General features: G+C 40.0%; 1 protein-coding gene across 7 annotated transcripts in view; it reads right to left on the bottom strand.

Moving 5' to 3' along the window:
* DERA (deoxyribose-phosphate aldolase) overlaps positions 1-19,743 on the bottom strand; it is a 99,565-nt gene that overhangs the window by 23,608 nt on the left and 56,214 nt on the right. For all 7 annotated transcript variants that reach the window (XM_037023111.2, XM_037023110.2, XM_037023114.2 and 4 more), the window contains one exon: positions 16,222-16,350. In XM_037023111.2, coding sequence (XP_036879006.1) covers positions 16,222-16,350 — 129 coding nt within the window. The remainder of the gene's footprint in view (positions 1-16,221; positions 16,351-19,743) is intronic.

Consider the following 19,743-nt stretch of genomic DNA (forward strand, 5'->3'; position numbering starts at 1 on the left):
TTTTGTACAACTAATGTTACAGACTTACTGAATATGGTACTTATTCCAAATGGATTTATATTTCAACAAGCTTAAACTAAAGAATGAGGATGGAACAGTGGAATTCCATTCATTAGCCACAGGAGCAGAAAGGGGGCATTGTTAAAAGAGATTGCAAGAGAGGTTTTCAAAAAATGGGCCACTTACAATGGCATGCTCATGTTCCCATAGCTGTGTTCATTGTAATCTCATCTGCTTAAAAACATAATCACAGAGCATAATTTTCTGTCTACCTTCCAGAGCCTAAGTATTCACTTACTCTACTTTTGGTTCAATATTAATAATGATACATGAGAAAAACTCTGCCATACTTTAAATAAGTTTGGTTTGATGGGCTTAAACAAAAATAAGCTGTTTTCCCTTTTGTACGCTTTCTGGGTGTTTTCTAAGAGCATGCACACTGTGGATAGCTTGCAGGGGTGTGTATTGTGTGGTGTCCCCAAAGTTGTGTGACCATGGGAACCCCTTGTCTGTTTGCACTAAAATATTGTTTCACAGAACACAATTTAGAAGTCATTGTTTTAGATGGAAAGTGTCCCAAAACATGCAACCTCTCTATATTCATTTGGTGGGAGGCAAGCTGGTCTTTAGATGAACCTTTCCAATTCTGACACCGCTATTCCTTACTCCAGACCATCCGAGGGCCATGTGCTGGCAACGTTATTACACCGGCGAGCTAACAAAACGTGTTTTGAAGTAGACTGCGTGAGAAGAAAACAACTGTTTAAATTCCTAAAATGGCTTTTAACAAAATTTGATTTGAACTCTGTACGGCATAAAATCAAATCTTCACTTGCTATTTCTTCTTTACCTAGTTACTCACAGATGCTAATTCTTAAAGTACATAAATCCCATTAAATTTTCAAAAGGTTTCTGACCCCTTGCACTAAGAAACACACACACACAGATGTTTTTATGAATCATGATTCCTAACCTTGATTTCAGAAACTCCCAAGGTATCTATCTCTATACTAATTTATAGTAGGATTCTTTAATTCTTAAAAAAAAGTAATAATAAAAAAAATTTTTTTAAATTAATTCTTTAAAAAATCAACATAAACCATGTTAATTTGGGGAGGAGGCAAAAAATGTTAACCAAGAACCAAAGGCCAGTGAAGTCATTTGTTGCCATTATACCAAGATTACATTTGCAAAGATCCTTCCATTTTTAAGAAGAAGGCATTCAATTTATTGAGTTAAAGTGATTGCTAATAAAAATTTGGCAAGATGGCCAGTTTGGGGGAAGTGGGTAGCAAGGCGTTACTGTCACTGAGAGCTGCTCAGGTACAAATTGCTGGGAATGTTTCCCACCGCGGACAATGTCCTGGTCACTCTTGCCTCCTGGCAGTCCCCCACCAACCACAGACTCACTGGCTGTTCTGTCAGCCCTGGAGTCTCTCCCCTCTCATCACTACCACCTGCTGGTTGTTCTAGCTGGTGTGCAGCTCACAACAGAGAACTATATCGCCACTCCTCCCCTAGCGAAAACAAGCCTCAGCCCTCAAGCATTTGCTCCTTAGGGAGCACATAGGACCTCCCTGAACTCTGCTTTGCTTCCCTATTTAGAACTCACTTGTTATGGGTTGAATTGTGTCCTCCCTGAAATTCATATGCTGAAGTCCTAACCCCTAGCACATTGTGATGTTGCTTTATTTGGAAATGGGGTCATCACAGATGTAATTAGTAAATGGACTTGGGTGGGCTTCTAATCCAATATGATTAGTGTCCTTATAAAAAGAAGCCATGTAAAGACACACACACACACACACACACACACACACACACGAGGAGGATGCCATGTGAACATGGAGGCAAAGGGTGATGCTTCTACAGGCCAAGGGACACCAAAGATGCCAGCAAACTGCCAGAAATGAGGGGAGAGGCTTGGAACTGATTCCTCCCTCTCAGCGCCCAGGGGCAGCCGATCTGCTGACCCCCTGATCTCAGGCTTCTAGCTTCCAGAACTGTGCAATGATAAATTTCTGCTGTTTAAACCACTCAATCTGTAGCACTGTTATAGCAGCCTTAGAAGACCAATGTAAGAATCTATTTAAAAAAAAAAAAACCACAGGCACAAGTGTTAGGGGGGTAAGTCTTGAATAGTTCAAAGACTGAGAGCTCTATTTCAGGACAAATCCAAACTCGGTTTCCCAGAGTATCCAGCAGACTGGGTCCATGGAGCGGACAGACAGACAGGAGATGAGGAAGGCGGGCACCGCCTGAAGCAGCTCTGGGCCTAGCCCAGCAGCAGGGGAGCGGAGGCGAAGATAGGGCTCTTCCCCGTCCCAGACAAGGTGGCATTCCAGGAGAGGGCGAGGAAACAGTCACTGGCTGTGGAAACAAGACAGACCAGTAGGGCAGCTCTGAGGAGCAGGGTGTCCCCAAGTGCTCTGTCAACCACTTCTGACTCCGGTGACCAGGAGGCATTCATATTCTCCCAACTAGTTACCTTGTCCAACTCGCACTCGGAAAATTCTTCCTCTAAGCCATTTCCTTTCTTCCTGCCCTTCCTGCACTTTCTCTCTTCCTGCCTGCTACCACCATCCAGTAGACATTACACTCAGGCAGATCTTCTGGAAAGTGGTGGGCCCAGCAATCCCACACGTCTAGGCCACTCAAACACCGCGCACCTTTAAGAGCAACAAACGCAATGACTGCACAAGACCCTGAGACTGTGGCTTCTCAAGCACCTGCCTCTGTCTCTGTTTCCAAGCCTGAGTCTTATTCTGGTCTCAGTGTGAGTCATTCTTTTCTCTGAATCAACTGCCTTGAATAAAAATCCTGAACTCTTGCAGCCTTGCCCTGAAGAACCGCCAAAGAAAACAGTGGAAAGCGGTGGGTTTCACTGAAAAGGATACTCAATTATCAGGAGTTCCCAATCACCCCACGAGAGTTTGTTAAAAAGCAAAGCAGGAAGAAACAGGACCAGCTACGCCGGCGTGTATGCTGATGGACAGAAGAGGAGACTGAGAAATGTACTTCAGAAATAATTCCAGCAGGAAAATATATTTAATAGCCACTCAATTTAGAAAATGCCATCTATAATGAAAATGTCTCTGAGCCGTTTTAAGGATTTTTATTTTATACTTTTGAAAGGCATTATAATAATGAATACTGTAAAATGAGAACACAGAGAGGCAGAGGAAAATCTGCTTTTCAACTGTCTAAGTCATCTAATCCACCATCCTAGTCAGAAACCTCAACATCTGTGACTGCAGCTACAGGTCACCTTAGAAACTCTGAGGTAATTTACATGCTTTTTCTTTTTATGAAAAAATAAACAGGAATCTTTTAATTACTCACTAGCATGTTAACATCAAACCAGTGTTGATAGCAACTAACACTCTCCAAACAGCTTTTTGCTGGCTTTGTGTGACATGGATGATCTAAATTCTTTCCAATTTCATTGACTATTCAGAGCCTCATCTGTTATCCCTGCCCAATTTAGCAGCTTTGTAGCATAGGAAACTTATTTTCGATGCCCTAGTTGATGACAAATTTTTTACAAAAAGCACACTCATTCTTTGGCCACTAGCAATGCAAAGCGTCACCCCAATAATTCAAGGAAAATCATGAATTTCCGCATCTTCCTCTCCATTCTGCTTTACATGCCTCATCTTGCTCATGTTTTCTAAGCAGAAAAAAAGCTGCTCTTTCTTTCACCCTCATAGCCTTAATTAGATTTCCTTAAAAACATTAAATATTTTTTCCTTGTTGCAGGAACAGGAAAGTGGAGAGAAGTAGGAAGACTGGTGCACTCTGCAGCAAGCCAGCAGCAGAATGAACAGTTGGGGGTCTTACAAAGGGAAGCAGAGACTTCTTTCTGGGGCAGGGAAAAGGCCACGCTTCTCCTGACTTCCCTATCCTGACAAATGGCACCGTTATGAGTTGTCTGGTCCTCCCCAACCCTGCTCAGCATACAACCATCCACCCAATACCATTCATTCTTTCCCCTTAATGTCCCCCACACGCTGGCCTCTCTCGATCCCCACTGCATCTCCTCTACTCAGCTCAACATCATGGAGGGTAGCCTGTGACAACAGCTTCCTAAACAGGGTTCCCTAAACTCCTAAACAGCCTAATCTAGTCTTCAGCCTGAATGCACTACCAGAAAGTTATGTTCCTAAGATGAAAATATAAACATCACTCCACTACCACAAAGTGTCTGGAGTAAGGGTGTCTTATTGCTCTTTATCCCCAGTACCTGGCATATAGCAGACTTCAATAAATCCTAGTGAATGAATAAGTGGATGGATGGATTATTCAATCACTCATTTCTCAGGCTAAAAATGTTTTCTACCCACAAACAGGAAGCTCAAATTCCCTAGCATGGCATTAGCCCCAAGCAGCTCACCGGCCTCATCCACCATTTCACCTCCACTCAACCACACCAGCTTTCTCCCCAGCACAGGCTCCTCACATCTCCGTATATAAAAAAGCACATTACTGCCTGAAAGGCCCTTCCTCTACACCTGCACCTCACAACTCCTACACAAATGCTACCTGCCCTCCCCAAAGGGCTAGCCTTGTTCCTGTGGCAACTGGCATGTGTCCCTATGACGCTCCTGATCCCAACAGGGCAAATCAGAAACCCTACTTTTCACTTCCTCACCAGACCAACAGAATTTCAGTGTTTAGAAGGAAAGGGCTACCTCTTATTTTCTCTCCCCTTTCTCTCTTCTCATCCTTTTCCAAAGCCCAGAATAGTGTCTGATAAACCTCAGATTTTCATTAAATACTTGCTGGATGAGCCTCTTCAAGGGAAAGAAATGTCCCCAGGCATGAAGATGACTGACAGTCCGAGCCCATCTCTTCCTGACTGGCCTCCTTCCCTCTCCCAAATTCCCCACCTTCCCAGCCCCCTCATTGTCCCAGAGTCGCTCATTTCCTCCCACTTCCTGCCACAACTTTGAATTAGGCAAGACCCCATTCAAACCCTACACCTATTACATTGAAGATGGAAGGAGAAACCAGATACTACTATCAAGGCAGCCGAAGGATAGAAAATGTCCTTGGAGACTGAATAAAAAACATGAATTCACATCCTTCCAGAAACTGCCATCAGGTATGTTTCCTAGGACCTCCAGAACTAGTGACAAGAGCTACCTTTCAGTTACTCTGCACACTAAACACCGGGCTGGCCTAGAAACCAAATAACCATTGCTAATTTTGTCTCTGGGAACACAGGTTCAGAGCTTCAAACAAGCAATCTGTCAGGAACTATCTACTAAGACAATCAGTTTGTTTGGCTGTAGACTGCTAAGCTAAAGGTTTTTTTTCTCCCTGGAATTTGGAATTCTCTCTCTAAATAACTTCTAAACCACCAGCGGAGGTATTAAGAACTCTTGTCTTAACATTAGGAAACCGAGATCCTAGATCAGAGGTTCTTGATCTTGCCTGCACAGTAGAAAGGCAGGGGGAAGTTCTAAAAAGTACTAATTCTCTTGACTCCCTCCAAGAGCAATCACCATCAGAATCTCTGGGAATAGACATCTTGTCAACAGTTCATTTAGGAAGCTCTTCCGGAAATCTTAGTCTGCAGTCTGGGTGGAGAAATTCACTCTGGACCGTGCTCTGACTTTAGCTCTTCGTCCCTGGGCGAATTCCTTGTGAATCCGACCTTTCTGAATCTTGGTTTTCTCCTCCTCAAAGGAAAGCTTTGAGGTTAATAAAGCCTCTTCATGCTGTATAATCTTTTCCAGTTTTCAAAGCATTTACAGTTTTTATGAGTTAACTTTTGAATGTTTAGTTGCTCTATTTCTCTCGACTTATCTGACAATGTACAAATCAAGGAACAACAGAGATGAATTTGTAAGGACCTTTCAGCCACTTAGATAAAAGGAGTTACAGGTGAAATTCCAATTTGAAAAGTATGTTTCCCACATACTTACACTAGTTTCTGGGAGGACAAAAGTCCCATATACAATCACGGAGTTTTGTGGATTTTTTTTTTTTTAGAACCATTACATTAACACTTTAAAAAAGGAGAAGAAAAAAAAAAGTTCCATACTATAACATTTCCCTCCCTCAGAAATGTGGTTTCATCATTCTAACAATGACTTTTTGTATATGCTTCCATTAGAGTCATGACTGCAGAATAAACTGATGATTTCAAGAACGCCCCCTCATTCCTTAAGTCTTTTTACTGAATAGCTTGCTGAGCAATTTAACACACAGGGCCCCTAATTTCCTTATTCCACTGATGGCAATATAACCTTTGTCTTGTTTCAACCAATTTTTCCTCAGTTAACAACACATCCTTCTAAGTATAAAAAAAATATTTTTTTCATGTACTTGGCTTGCAAAGTAAACTTAGAAACCTGCAAATACTTTTTAAAAGCAAATAAAGAAATATTCACCCATGCAGAAGGAAAGAGAACACAGGAGAATCGCTTGCTCCATTTTATAATATTATGGTACACTGTGTAGTCTTGTGTCAGTATTTATTATCAGTCATTTAGTTTATGATGGAGGATAACTTTTGATTACTGATGCTTGTAGTATTACTCACTCTGTCTTGGACTGTTTGAAGATCTGTATTTTTATTACAAAGTCCAATAAAAATAAAGTGAAAAACCCATAGGTCCCAAAACTGATTCCTGGCTTGTGCTGTATGTCACTCTTTTCCAATCTAAAAAGTATTTCCTTCTGCTGTTAGTCTCTGTCTCTTGCTCATAAGCAAATTTATCTCCTAATGCCTCATTCTTTATTTTAGCCATTAATCTCCCATTGAGAACCTTACCAAATGCTTTTTGCAGATGAAAATGTTTAATATCTACTAGATTTCCCCTATCCACAAAACCATCCAACATTGCTTAGAGGAAAAAAATCAATCTTTTGTACCTGAACTGAAGTTTGCTGGTTTGCCTCCAAGTATTTTTCTAACTTCTTCAGGTCTTCCCAGAAAATAAAACTACCACAGGGCAAGAACCATATTTCCTTTGTTACAGATTAAAAGGTGCCCCCCACAAAAAGATCTGTCAAAGTTCCAACTCTCAGTACCTCAGAAAGTGACTATTTGGAAAGAGGGTCCTTGCAGACATAGAGAGTTAAGTAAAGATAAGGTCGCTGAGTAAGGCAGGCCAGGAAATGACCAGTGTCCTTATAAGCAGAGGAAGGTGACACAGAGGAATGCACAGGATGCGGTGGCCATGCGATGACAGAGGTAGCATGCAGGGATGCACCTACAAGCACAGGAGTACCAGGGAGCACCAGACAACCCGCAGAACGGGAACAGGCGAGGGAGGAGTCTTCCCTACAGATTTCAGAGGGAGCAAGGTCCTGCAGATACCCTGATTTTAGGACTTCTACCCTCTGGAACATATAAGTTTTAAGCCACCTAATTTGAGGTTTTGTATGGCAGCCTTAGGTAACTAATACATTCCTCTTTCCCCATTATTTCCACATTTTGGGGCCCTGTCTGTAGTAGGTTATAATCTGCACTGAAATTCATCCCCCCACACACACACATACATTGTGTGTCTACTACACAGGATCACATTTAACTGAAACAGAAAGCCCCTCTCACGATCGCTGAGTGTCACATACCTAATGGAAGCTCTGTTAGGTTGCCATCCAGCCCATGCTTTGAACATCTCCTAGCTCCTGATGTGGTCCACCCAATTCCTGGAAAACCTGGACTTCAACAAAACACTCCCTTATACCAGGCTGAAATCCATCTTCTTATAACTTCTAAAAGTTGGTCTGAGTCTTCCTACCTTGGGGGAATAGAGAACCATCATCCTTTTTCATGCTTTTTGTGTATGTGTCAAGTGTCTGAACACAATCGTCAGGCCAGTGACTGCTCTCCTCCTGAATAAGAGGTCCACTTTCCTTTCAGTCACTCTTCACGGGAAGGTTTCCACTCCCCCACCCCGCGCTGGAACTCCCCTCTGCCTGGGCTCCCACACTGTTTCCACTCTCCCGGGCCCTCCTCTCTCGCCCCTGCTCTCCTTCGCTCTCAGGCTGCCCGCGGCTCTGACATCTCTCCTCCCCCTTCATCGGGCAGATGAGGGGGTCACTCCCACGCTGTTCTCATTGCACCCCAGCTAGGGGAATCCAAAAATAAATGAGAACTTCAGTACAGAACTTGAGCAGCGGTTGTTAAGTCACCATCCTGTGCTCACGTTCCAGGTGCATCACAGGGGACCGTCAGCAGAGCAGGCAAACGCAAAAAGCCAGTGGAATCTGCCTGAGCTAAGGGTGCTCTTGGCATCATTCATCCGTTCCATTCAACAAGGACTTACAAGGGCCTCTCACGGGCAGGCGCCTGGGCTTGCTTCCATTTTTTTCTCTTTCATGTTTATTTCATGACCATCAGCCCCTACAGTTTTTCGCCAAACACCATGTCTACTGTCTCACTTTTCTTGTCCTCAACAGAAAAGTACAGCTCACCATGTAAATCTCATTCAGTGACTCTAGAAATACACCTGTGCCTCCAAAGGTTGAACAAGGTTCTATGTGCAATACCTTATATACAGATCAACTGTAGGGTCCTGCACAATAACTAAAGCATGGAATTTGGACTCAAGAGACCTTCAGAATTCTGCCCCTCCCTCAGTATGTGGCCTTGGTTTTGTCAGTTTCATCCTGAAGATGATAAATTACCGCAGCCAGTTCTCTCTCAGGACAAGTGCAAAAAGAATTTGTAAACTAACGTCACACAATTTATTAACCTGTATGCATTTAATTGTTCAACAAATATATCAAATATCAAGTTTCCACCTGGTGAAATATACTGAAGGACACATTCAAGGATTCCAATTTCCCAGCATTTAAGAGTTTACTACTAGATCAGTAACTACCTGACACACACATTAAGGAATAAAGAACAAAAGTTTAGGGGTTAGGAATTAAAGACCAATGAGTAACAGAATCTCAGACATGTGAACAAATATCTACAGGTCTGACCTCTATGTCATGTATCAGAATTTTACTAAGAAAAGAAGAAAAAGTCCCTTAATGTGTCTTTTAATGAGAAAATAAAGATTCATTTAAAAGTTGTGTTTTATACATGTTGTTTACAAATTTATATCTATCGATGCCCCATGCCTAATAACCGAACCAAGTGCCAATGTGTATGCCATGGGCACTTACCATGTACAAGTCGTTGCGCCATAAATTTCTATAGGCAAGCGGGGTCTGGAGAAGGAAGTTATATGATCTTGGGATATGGTGAGTTACATTGCTGAAAATCTCCCAGAGTAAAACTGTACACAGACTAGCACATGCCCCATCAAAAAACTGTTTACAAGCTTTTCCTTTTCTTTTTTTCTTTCTCAGAAGCCCAGCCATGAAGAGGCAAAGAAAGCACTTTTTGTTTAAATGTAGAGACTTAATATTTTCCTTAAAGTGATATGCATACACCAAAATGCACCACCATCAGTAGTTTCTGGACCCTCTGAAAGTCAAGATCTTATTAGGAAAAAAAAAAAAAAATGAAAAAAGAAAAAACAGGCTGGAACACCACAGGGGTCTAGAAGTGCCATCTGGATCAATGCTCCTTGAGCATATAAAGATTTGCAGCCTAAGATGAAGGGTTCAGTGTGACTTGTGATGATCTTTAGAAAAAAAAATACCCTGTCATTTCCTACTTCATGCATATTTAAATTTTTTTAAACTTAAAAAATATTTTAGATTTTAATTTGCTATTCAATGCAGCATTTTTTTTTTAGGGTTTTGGCTTCCTTCAGTCACAGCAAGGTTCCCACTATTTTCTCCCCTTTATTTTTTTAAAGGCTTCCCTCATATTTTCTTTTATTTCTCTGCTTCAGCTCATTGTTTCCATATAACTTTGATCTTACTGGGTTGAATTTCAAATATTCCCTCCCCTGGTTCCTATGTTTTTCATTTTTGATTTTCTATACATTACAAAACTCCAACCAAGTTCAAAACTCATTTTGCATTCCTCCAAGGTCTGTTTTTCTCGAGCCCCATATTTGTGTGTTCATACTCTTCCCACAGATCTTCATCAGCAATTCAAGCCTGATGACATTACGATTGCATCTTCAGTGCTTTTCCACTCCAACCTTATTCATCATGCCTGCATTATTTCCAAAGATAAGGTCTAGAATAACTTCTGGGCCGAGCTTGTTAGCTGTTGCGTGTGTGCGAACAGTCTACTACCACTGAAAGATAAAGCCACTTTCCTACAATCTGGCATTACTCTTAATGTGTGCATTTGTGGGGCTGAAATCCCTCAGCAGTGGATTGACCTGATTTAGACTTCTCTTTTCTATAAGCATGTTTCCTTTTCTATCTCACTTCCTATCACTTTGTTGTTGGGTTGTTTGATGAAAGAAATATGGCTCTTGTTTCTCTTCCCTGATTAGATTCCCTTCAAACTGTTTACTCCTGCCTCATCTCCTCCTTTATTCGTATTTGTCTCACCACATTTCCACTAATGTAAAAGGTATACTCATTTTCTTTGACTGAAAAGCCAAGGCAAAAAAGTTGTCCTTAGTCCTTCCTTGCCCGCGACCTACCTCAGAATCCTCACAAGCCTTTGAGGTCATACCACTGTTTGGACCACCTGAACTGAACAATACCTTGGATATCTAAACTCCTGTAAAGGTATAAATTATGCCTATTCTTATTCAATTAAAATAAAAGTTTGCTCTCAAAATAACATGTCCAAACTCTACAAGGCTGTGATACATCTGGAAAGATGCATCTAGATCTTCAGATTTCACCTTGCCTGTTTTTCTTTTCCTCCTTTCTTTCTTTCCCACTCATTCACACGTTCCTGTATTCCAAGATATTTCCTCAGGCTCTCCCAGATGCCAAGTATGGTAGTAATGATAAAGGAACACAGATAAGTAAGATACAGTCCTTGACCTCTGGGAGGTTCACAGTTTCTCAAAGAGCCTAGCAGCTAGCAGTTGATCATGATACTGTGTGTCGAATGCTACTGGTATTTGCAACCCTCCTAGGAGCAAACCAGATTGAGGAATTAATTAATTCTGCCTCTAAAGGATCATGAAGAGATTTGACAGAATATGGGAATTTTATTTAAATCTTTAAAAACAGTTAACAGGAGAGGAGAGGCTATAAAAGACAGGAAATGATATACCAAAGACAGAAGTACCTAGAATGTTTCCAAATATTAACAATGACCACACGGAACAGGAAAAAATACCCTTTCAATTGATGTTCTTATTTTACCACAGAAGACTAAGTACCTCATAGAGTTATTGTGAAGATTAAATGCAAATACACATAAAGCCTTTAAAATAGTACCTGTCACATAGTAAATGCTCAAGAAATGGTATTACTGTATTATACACTGTATCACATATATTTCATCTATTTGAAATTTCCTCCCTCCTTCTGTTCCTTCCTTCCCTTACTTCTCTCCCTCCCTCCTTTCCTTTCTTCCTGTTTTCTGGTTCCTGGCTTGCTTTCTGGATTGCTGTGGCTGCTGAGTATGTGATCTCCAGTTAAATGATATTATATTCAGATACTCATCTGAGTAGCTCAGGTAGCTATCATAGCTATCAGAGTAAAAGAATTAGGAGAAATGACAAACAACCATAATTAAGAACTTTACCATAAAAAAAAATTAACTGGGCTACATCTAATTGTGATTTTCAACTAATCAAATTCTTTTTACACCTTTCTTTCTTAAGACAGAGTCAAAGTTAATAAAACAAATTCATATCTAAGATTCACTGAACAATCCTACTAATATATTAAGCCTTGGGATCAGTACAGAATGAAATCTGGTCCAATATCTTATATCTCTTAGAGCCACACCGAACAGTTTTGAAAATTGATGTCCTGAATAATGCCTTGTAATAGTCAAGGAAAAAAATTCAATTATGTTTCCTTCCCAGTGGAGTAGGAAGGTATACTGATATTTTTTAATAACTTACAAAGCACTTAATTCATAGTTCATAAATGTAGTCATATGACTTACTTCATTTGAATTGGTAATCAGATTAATTTATTGGTTCAAGGCCACAAAATGTACAAAACAGAACAACCTCTAACTCCTATGACCATGGCTTCCTCCCCTAAAACAGTATGAAAGAATCCTAAACAAGATTAAACTAAAAGCAGACTACTAATCATTTAGTTGACCAAACCTGCAAACACCCTGACTGACTAACTTTTTACTTACAATGATGTAATACCACACTGGCATAGTTCATGTGTCTACCTAACTCTATCCCTAGAAATTGGTTTTTTAATAATCTAAATGGCTATCAAAATTACAAGATAAACTGTTATAACTGTTAATGAGAAACCCCTTCATTTTGAGATTTTGATGCTAAATGAACTAGAAAACAAAAGCCATGAAGAATTCCAGACATGACAGAATGAATGTTACCAAACTTGCCCTCCTATTATAAATACTTACATAACTGAACAAGACATATAAGGCAGCTATTTTCAGGCAGCAGAAAACTGGCAGCTCAAGATACAAACCCCATGATAGCCCAGATATACAGATTTAGCAGATAAGGACTTTTTAATAAGCTGTTACAAATACACTTAATGACTTAAAGGAAAATATGACCTCAATGAGTGAAAAAATGGGGAACATCAGCAGAGAAGAAAATCCTAAAAAAAAAAAAATCAAATGGAAATTATGAAACTAAAAATATATGACAGCATGAAGTTTACTGGATGAGCTTAAAGCAAATTTAAGATAAAACTAAGGGTCAATGAACTTGAAAAAAGGTCCACGTAAATTAGCCAATTGGAAGAACAGAGTGGCCACAGAATGTGCAAGATAGAACAACTTCTAACTCCTATGACCATGGCTTCCTCCTCTAAAACATTATGAAAGAATCCTAAGCAAGATTAAACCAAAAGCAGACTACTAATCATTTAGTACATAGAAGAAAATTGGTGTGGCTAGATTATCAAAGAAAGTAGACATTTAGACAAGGAATAGTACCAGAGATAAAGATGGACAAGTCAATGATGAATGTGCTAATTTAACAGGTAAACATAACAATCCTAAAAGTTGTGCACAGTTAATAACAGAGCTACAATATACACTTTGAAAAGCTGATGAAACTAAACGAGTAAGTAGACAAATTCACAGTCATATTTGGAGATTTTTAAAACCCCTCTCTGAAAAAATAGAACAAGCAGTCCAAAACCAAACAAAATTAGATCTGAAAAATAAGATCAATCAACTTGACCTACTTGACATTTAAAGAAAACCACCACTAATATCTGCAAATACACAACATTCTTCTCAAGTGCACTTGAAGCACACACATAAATATACCTAAAGCTACAAGTCTTATTCATTTCAAAGACAAAATATTCTTAGAATACATATTATCTGGGAATAACAGAATTTAAAATTACAAGTCAATAACAATAAGATATCCAGAAAAGCACAAGATATTTAGAAATTAAACATTTTATTCTAAGTAACACTCTAATAACATTCTAAATGATGAGAAATTAAGGGAAATGAGAAATTATTTTTAACTGAAAAATAATGAAAAAACAAAGCAAAATGTCTCTTTCTAAAGACTAATAAAATTGGCACACCTCTAGCAAGACTTCTTTTTCTACCCCCAAAAAAAAACAGAAAAAAAAATTAAAGTGATCAATACTAGGAAGAAAAAAGGAGATATAGCTACAGACCCTATAGATATCAGAGCATTATAAACAACTTCACAGCAACAAATTTAGCAACTCACTATATTTGTACAATGGAACCTCTCTCCAAAAACTCCTTATATACAGAACAATACGGGAAGATCTCACAGATATTATCTTGAATGGGGTAGGGGAGCAAGCACAAAAGAGTACATACTGTATAATTATTTGATGTTATAAAACTGGGAAAGCTAATCTACAGTGATAAAATCAGATTAGTGATTGCTGCCAGGACAGAAGGTAAAAAAAGTGGAACTGACTGCAAAGGGGATATTTCTGGGATGATGGAATACACGAATTGTAGAAACTCATTACATTGTGCACTAACACCTCAACTTTACTGATTAAATTTACCTCAGCAATGTTGATTTTTAAGAAAAAATAAATAAAAATACCACAGAAGGATGAAGTAATGTGAATTTAGACCCAAATTTTTAAAAATGTTTTAATCTCTTTAAAAAAACTACTTTATTTCTATTATATACCTTCTTAACAGGATAGGAAACAAACTGTGGGCCACGAAGTATGCTAGATGCTTTCATTTCTGGTATGTCACAAAGACTGTGTCCTTAATTCATAAAAAGATCAAGTAGTAGCTTGGCAGGCAGCTGTGTTACAACTGAAAAAGCAATAAATGTGGGTCAGAAAACTTGGGGTCAAATAATGACTGTATGTGGTTTATTAGCTTAGTGACCTTAGACAAGTCACTTTTTAAGCTACTTCATCAACCACAGAGCTGATGTGATGATTATGGAGTATTATTTTATTATTTTATAGTAGCTGGTAAAGCACATCACAAATACAAGTTACGTTAATCACAGTAAGTGCTCAATAGATGCTGATTAAGTGAAGAAATGAAGGAGAGAAACAATAACATGATCAGGGATAAGAAAGAGGAGTGCATGTTTTTAGTCATTTCCTTCTGCATATGGGTGGGGTGGAGGGTAGAACAGACGCCTCTGAGCATAACAACTTGGTACGATGTTCCCACTGTGAGCAGCAGGTACGGTGAGCAGGTCGGTGACCTCCCATAACGAACATACTTCCACTGTGACCTGGATCACAGCCTTCTGGACTAACAAACCGTCGTCAGGGCAAGAAGCATGAAAAGGGAGGAGACTTCACTGCCCTATGACACCGTGGGGCTTTACCACGTTCCGAAAAGTTGCAGCAAGTCTTCCACTACTGTGAACCTTAGAAATGCCAACATAACTGATGACTCACTGTTCAAGTTATCCCTATGTTTTCAAAGATTGTGCTCTAAATGAGACAACCAGAGCAGAGATCTGGATAGGGCGGCAGTAACAAGAGCAATGGCATCATAAATACCTCGTAGGCGAGTTCTGAAGAGTTGCAGCGAACAATGCTAGGCTGGCAGAGTATTCAAAAGGCATGTGAGTATAAATACCTAGAGGGCGACTACAAAAGGGACCCAGACTGAAGACCTGAGAAGTCACATACCTTCACCATATCTGGAGCCACCAGGAGGGCACCTAGAGCTTTAGTACTTAATCCTAGTGTAGTAAGTTATCTGTCAGAGGGTTGGCAGGATGGCATGGGGGCACACGGAGGAGATAACGAACCACGTGGTGGGGTGGCCACCCGCAGAGAACTGCAAGCAACTACAGAGCCGGAGCACACGATGTGGACGGAAAATCAGGGGGTGGCAGAGGTACCGGCAGGGTCTGAAGAAGGACCTTTCAATCAGGCTGAAGGAATTTACTTTCCCTTGAAAATGACAGGAAGCCACTGAGAAATTTTAGTCAATCAGTACCAAAATCAAATTAGCACTTTTAAGAGAATTACTTTCATGACTTCATGGAGAACAGATTGCAGGGAGACAAAAGCAGAGACAGGGAAACCAGGAGACCGTGGAAGTGATCCATGTGGGGAAAGACAGTGGCTGGAGACGGGAGCACTGAGAATGGAGGGACGTATCCGATACGGTACAGAGGCACAGTTCTCAGGACCTGCTCACTACGCATGTGAGAGGCGACAGAAAGAAGGGGCCAGCATGACACTCCGGCTTCACAGTTGGGTAGTTCGAAGATAGACCTGTTGTTGTTCGAGGATATCAAGAGTAAGTCCACCTACATTTGAAGTATAAAACACAGTGCTACTGCACTACTTTTAAAAAGAAAAAATTAACACAAACAAAAGCACAGGTGCCTTAGACAGTATAGATACACATCTTGGAGAAAAATCTAACACTTAAGTTCACAGAGGGGAATAAGTCAGAGTTAAGAAATTCCTGTCTAACATATGTTAATGAATAATCAAATAACAAGAAGGCAATTCACTAACAAGAGAGCCATCTACTGCCCTCCGAGGATAGTGCAGCAATGAAATGCCACAAAAAAAAGGAAAAATGTGGAAGAAAGCTAAGTTTGTGACCACTTCACATTGTAAATGTTTTTGCAAAATATCTGACCCCTCCCATGAAAAAATTTCAAGTGGTGGTTAGACTTTTAGCTAATAGCCAAATGCACTGGCTTACGTATTTCTCTTAAAAATATCAATTCAACGTACATCATCATTTGGATAGAACACACTCACCTGCCATCATTGCTATCATACTGGCTTTATAGACATTAGTAAGAGATCCAAGTTCTCCTGTTGCTAGGATGGTCTTGAGATGCGCCTCCCCACAGGCCTTGCGAAACTGACGAATCTCATCATACAGGGCTGGGGAAGGAAACGATTGAGGCAGTTACAAGGCAGGCAAGTGATAACGTAACTTGGCAGCCGTTTAGAGCTGGTAGAACCCACTTCAGATTTAGGAAACATAAAACGTTTGTCACTTTCTAAAAATCAGCCCAATTTAACATTGCCTAGGGCCTTCTGCTGCAGTTCACATCCTGTTACAAGGAATGCTTAGTCTGCTACCATGAAACTCTAAGCCCTGGCCTGAGGTCCAGAGCCACACAGCTTTTTAAATATCATTAAAATGACATGCAAATGACAAATTATTTCTACCTCTCGCATATGATGAAGAAAAGAGGAATTTATAAGAAAAAAGGAATTTATCACACATACAGGGGTATACCACTTAGCAAACTGAAGAAAAAATCCTCAGGTCCTTATCAATTCTTCTATTTGTAAATCATAAGTTCTCTTGTATGAATACAAAGCAGGCTTTTGCTGAGAGCTCTGCTAATGACAATAAAGACATAACAGTTTGCCCCACTGTCTGCCAGGATATGTTTCTATATATCTGCCTAAAATAGCATTGAGCCTAGCCAGGGCGTGCTGGATGTATGTGCACAAAGCCAGCTGTAGATGGATTCACAGATGCAGCCGAGTCTATTAACCCCTGACCCCAGTGCCACATCTGGCTTCCTAGCGCTCTATACCGCACCCTGAAAGCAGCTTGATTAAAAAATATACACACACATACAAAAACTATTCTCAACAAAATAAATATCAAGGTGGAAAACATTCCATATTAAAGTAACAGAATTTCTGTAAACAAAATCAGTACAGAGTACAACACTTCTGAAAAATTATTTTGCAGAGTGTTTTATCAGGATACCAGTGGATTTTGGCTCTTACCCTAAATCAGGTTGGCTGTACTCATTCCTCAGATTAGGGCGAATGCCATATTATCAAGACTAAGATGACTAAGATCAGGGCTTTTTCTCTCCTATGTGTGTGTATGTCTTTCACTGAAAGTAGTTCTATGTGAGCACATGGAATAGACTGAGCAAGAAAAAACTATTTGTAATAAGGGTCAGGGTAAGCATTTTTACCTGCTTAGATGAGACCCTATAATTTACAGGTTTACTGAAGCACACATAAAAGACTAAAAATTAGTCTCAAGACAGAAAACTCAATCAAAACCATGAAAGTTACAGCAAGACAAACAAAACTTGCCTTCTCAATCCCAGAAAACCAGGACTTACCTTGAAGCTCAAAAATGAACACTGAACACAAATAAAAGCAAAGATTCTACTACAAGTTGCTTGGTAAAGTCTAGAATTTGTTGCCGTGAATTTGCTACCCACAGGAGGTTTTTCAAGAAAGGACTGCACACTTTCACAAATCCCTAATAATAGGTAGTTTTGAGCATTAGAGATAATCTGAGATGCCACCCTGCTTACCGTGCCTGCCCATCCCAGCTAAATTGTGAGAAAATCATCTTACCCACACATCCAATATGACAGCTCCTGTGAGAATGGTATCAACAGCAAAAGACTAGGTGGCAACAACAATTTATATTCTTTTAATTCACAGAATGAATCTTGGGTAGAATGACATTTAGACTGGATCTAAAGAGAGACAGGTATCTTCTAAGAACTAGTGACAAGGAAATCTCTTGATCCCAAAATTCAAGAAGGCTAATCCAGAGTAGACTTGGGATTTAATTACTGATTTTTCTTCCATAGTGTGTTGCCATCCAAAGCAGGCTCGAGAGTCTGACAAATGTGGTTTTTTTAAAGCCCAACTCCATCACTGTCTGTGTGCTCTTGGGCCAGTTATTTCTCTCAGTCTCAGTTCCATCTTTAAATACTACTACTTTGTAGGGTTATTATAAGGATTAAAAGAAAAGATACATGTATAAAGTATACACTCTGTGGTAAGCACTCAAAGGCTTAATTGTTATTATTAAGCTCAGAAGTCTAGTACAATGAGTTTCCATTAAGGGCTGTGTGATAAAAGTCGAATCTTGTTTCATGGCCTGACCCAACTCCATGTGCTACGCTGACATTTTGTAGTATGGATTAGTGCTTACAATCAGCAAAGCATCAGATAAGGCTTGAAAATATTTTATTACGGCATTTGTTAAAGTGAACTTTGGCCTGTATAACAAAAACCTTAAAACATTGATCCTGATAATATTTATGAACCAAACTACTAGCCTTTATCTAAAGAGTATTACCTTTTGATACCCAGTGAATTCCTTTACCTACAGTTAAAATTAACCAGAAAAGCAGGCATATTTTATGGTTTAAATACCAGCCACCTGCAAGTTATGCTCTTTAAACCATGATCCAAACAGAATGAACCGAAAACAGTCCCTTAGAGCTTAACTGGATTTAACAAATGTGCAACTAATACCTTCTCACTCTTTAACTGCCAACAACTCAAATCACTTTACTGACCTGTTTATATCACCACATAACAGGGTCAAGATACTTGTTGAGCAAATACCTAAATACCTTAGACTTTAAAGTTCTATATTGGGAAAGTTGTCATTTCTTTCTGTTACCATTCTGCCAGAATGTACCAGAATGGTTCAATCAGAAAGCATAACATAGCTGACCTTTTAAAATATGGCCTGGGCCCCATCAGGAAAGTGCTTCTCCTGGGCCTTTGACTCTTACTGAGTGGCGCAAAGATGACAGAACTGTTAGACCTTCATTAGTGCTACAGCATAGCAATGACAGCAGATCCCAGTCCAGGGCCCACCAGCCACCAGCACAGCACCCCTGCTAGCAAGTGACAGCAGCACCAGCAACAGGCCTGGAACCAAACTTCCCACGACACACCTGGCTCTGTTCTCTGTTCCCGTTGTTCATGGGCCAGCTTGTTTTCCAAGCCTGATTCTCTAGGCTTCCTACTGACTCAGTAAGCTACTCTAAGTATGTCCTCCTACTAAATCCCTTTTCAGCTTAAGTGCATCAGAATTGGTTTCATTTGTTTTCACCTCATAACTCTAATACAACAGATATTTACTGAGGAGTGTGGAACAGTGAGGAAAAACAGTGTGGGTGCCCCTACCGCCCGGGTTCACATCCCAACTTTAAAATGAATGTGCTGTTTGACTTGGGCAAGTTACTTAACTCTAAACCTTTGTCTCAGTTTCCTCATCTACAAAATGGGGATGACAGAAGTACACACACCTCCTGGAGTTATTTCCAGCATTAAATAGGTTAATATATCCAAGGTGCTAAGGAAAGTGTATTGGATATAGCCAACACTCAAGGCACGTCAGCTACTTGTTCTCTCGTTACTGGCTGTGGTGGCGCTCCTGCTACTACTGCTGAGTGCCTATTAGGTTCAGAGTAGAGAGGGACTTATAAAAGCAGAGGACACTATGATCTACGTTCCTTAAAGAACATAAATACCTTTTGGGGG

Source organism: Manis javanica, chromosome 15 (genome assembly GCF_040802235.1).
Source record: "Manis javanica isolate MJ-LG chromosome 15, MJ_LKY, whole genome shotgun sequence".
NCBI lineage: Eukaryota > Metazoa > Chordata > Mammalia > Pholidota > Manidae > Manis > Manis javanica.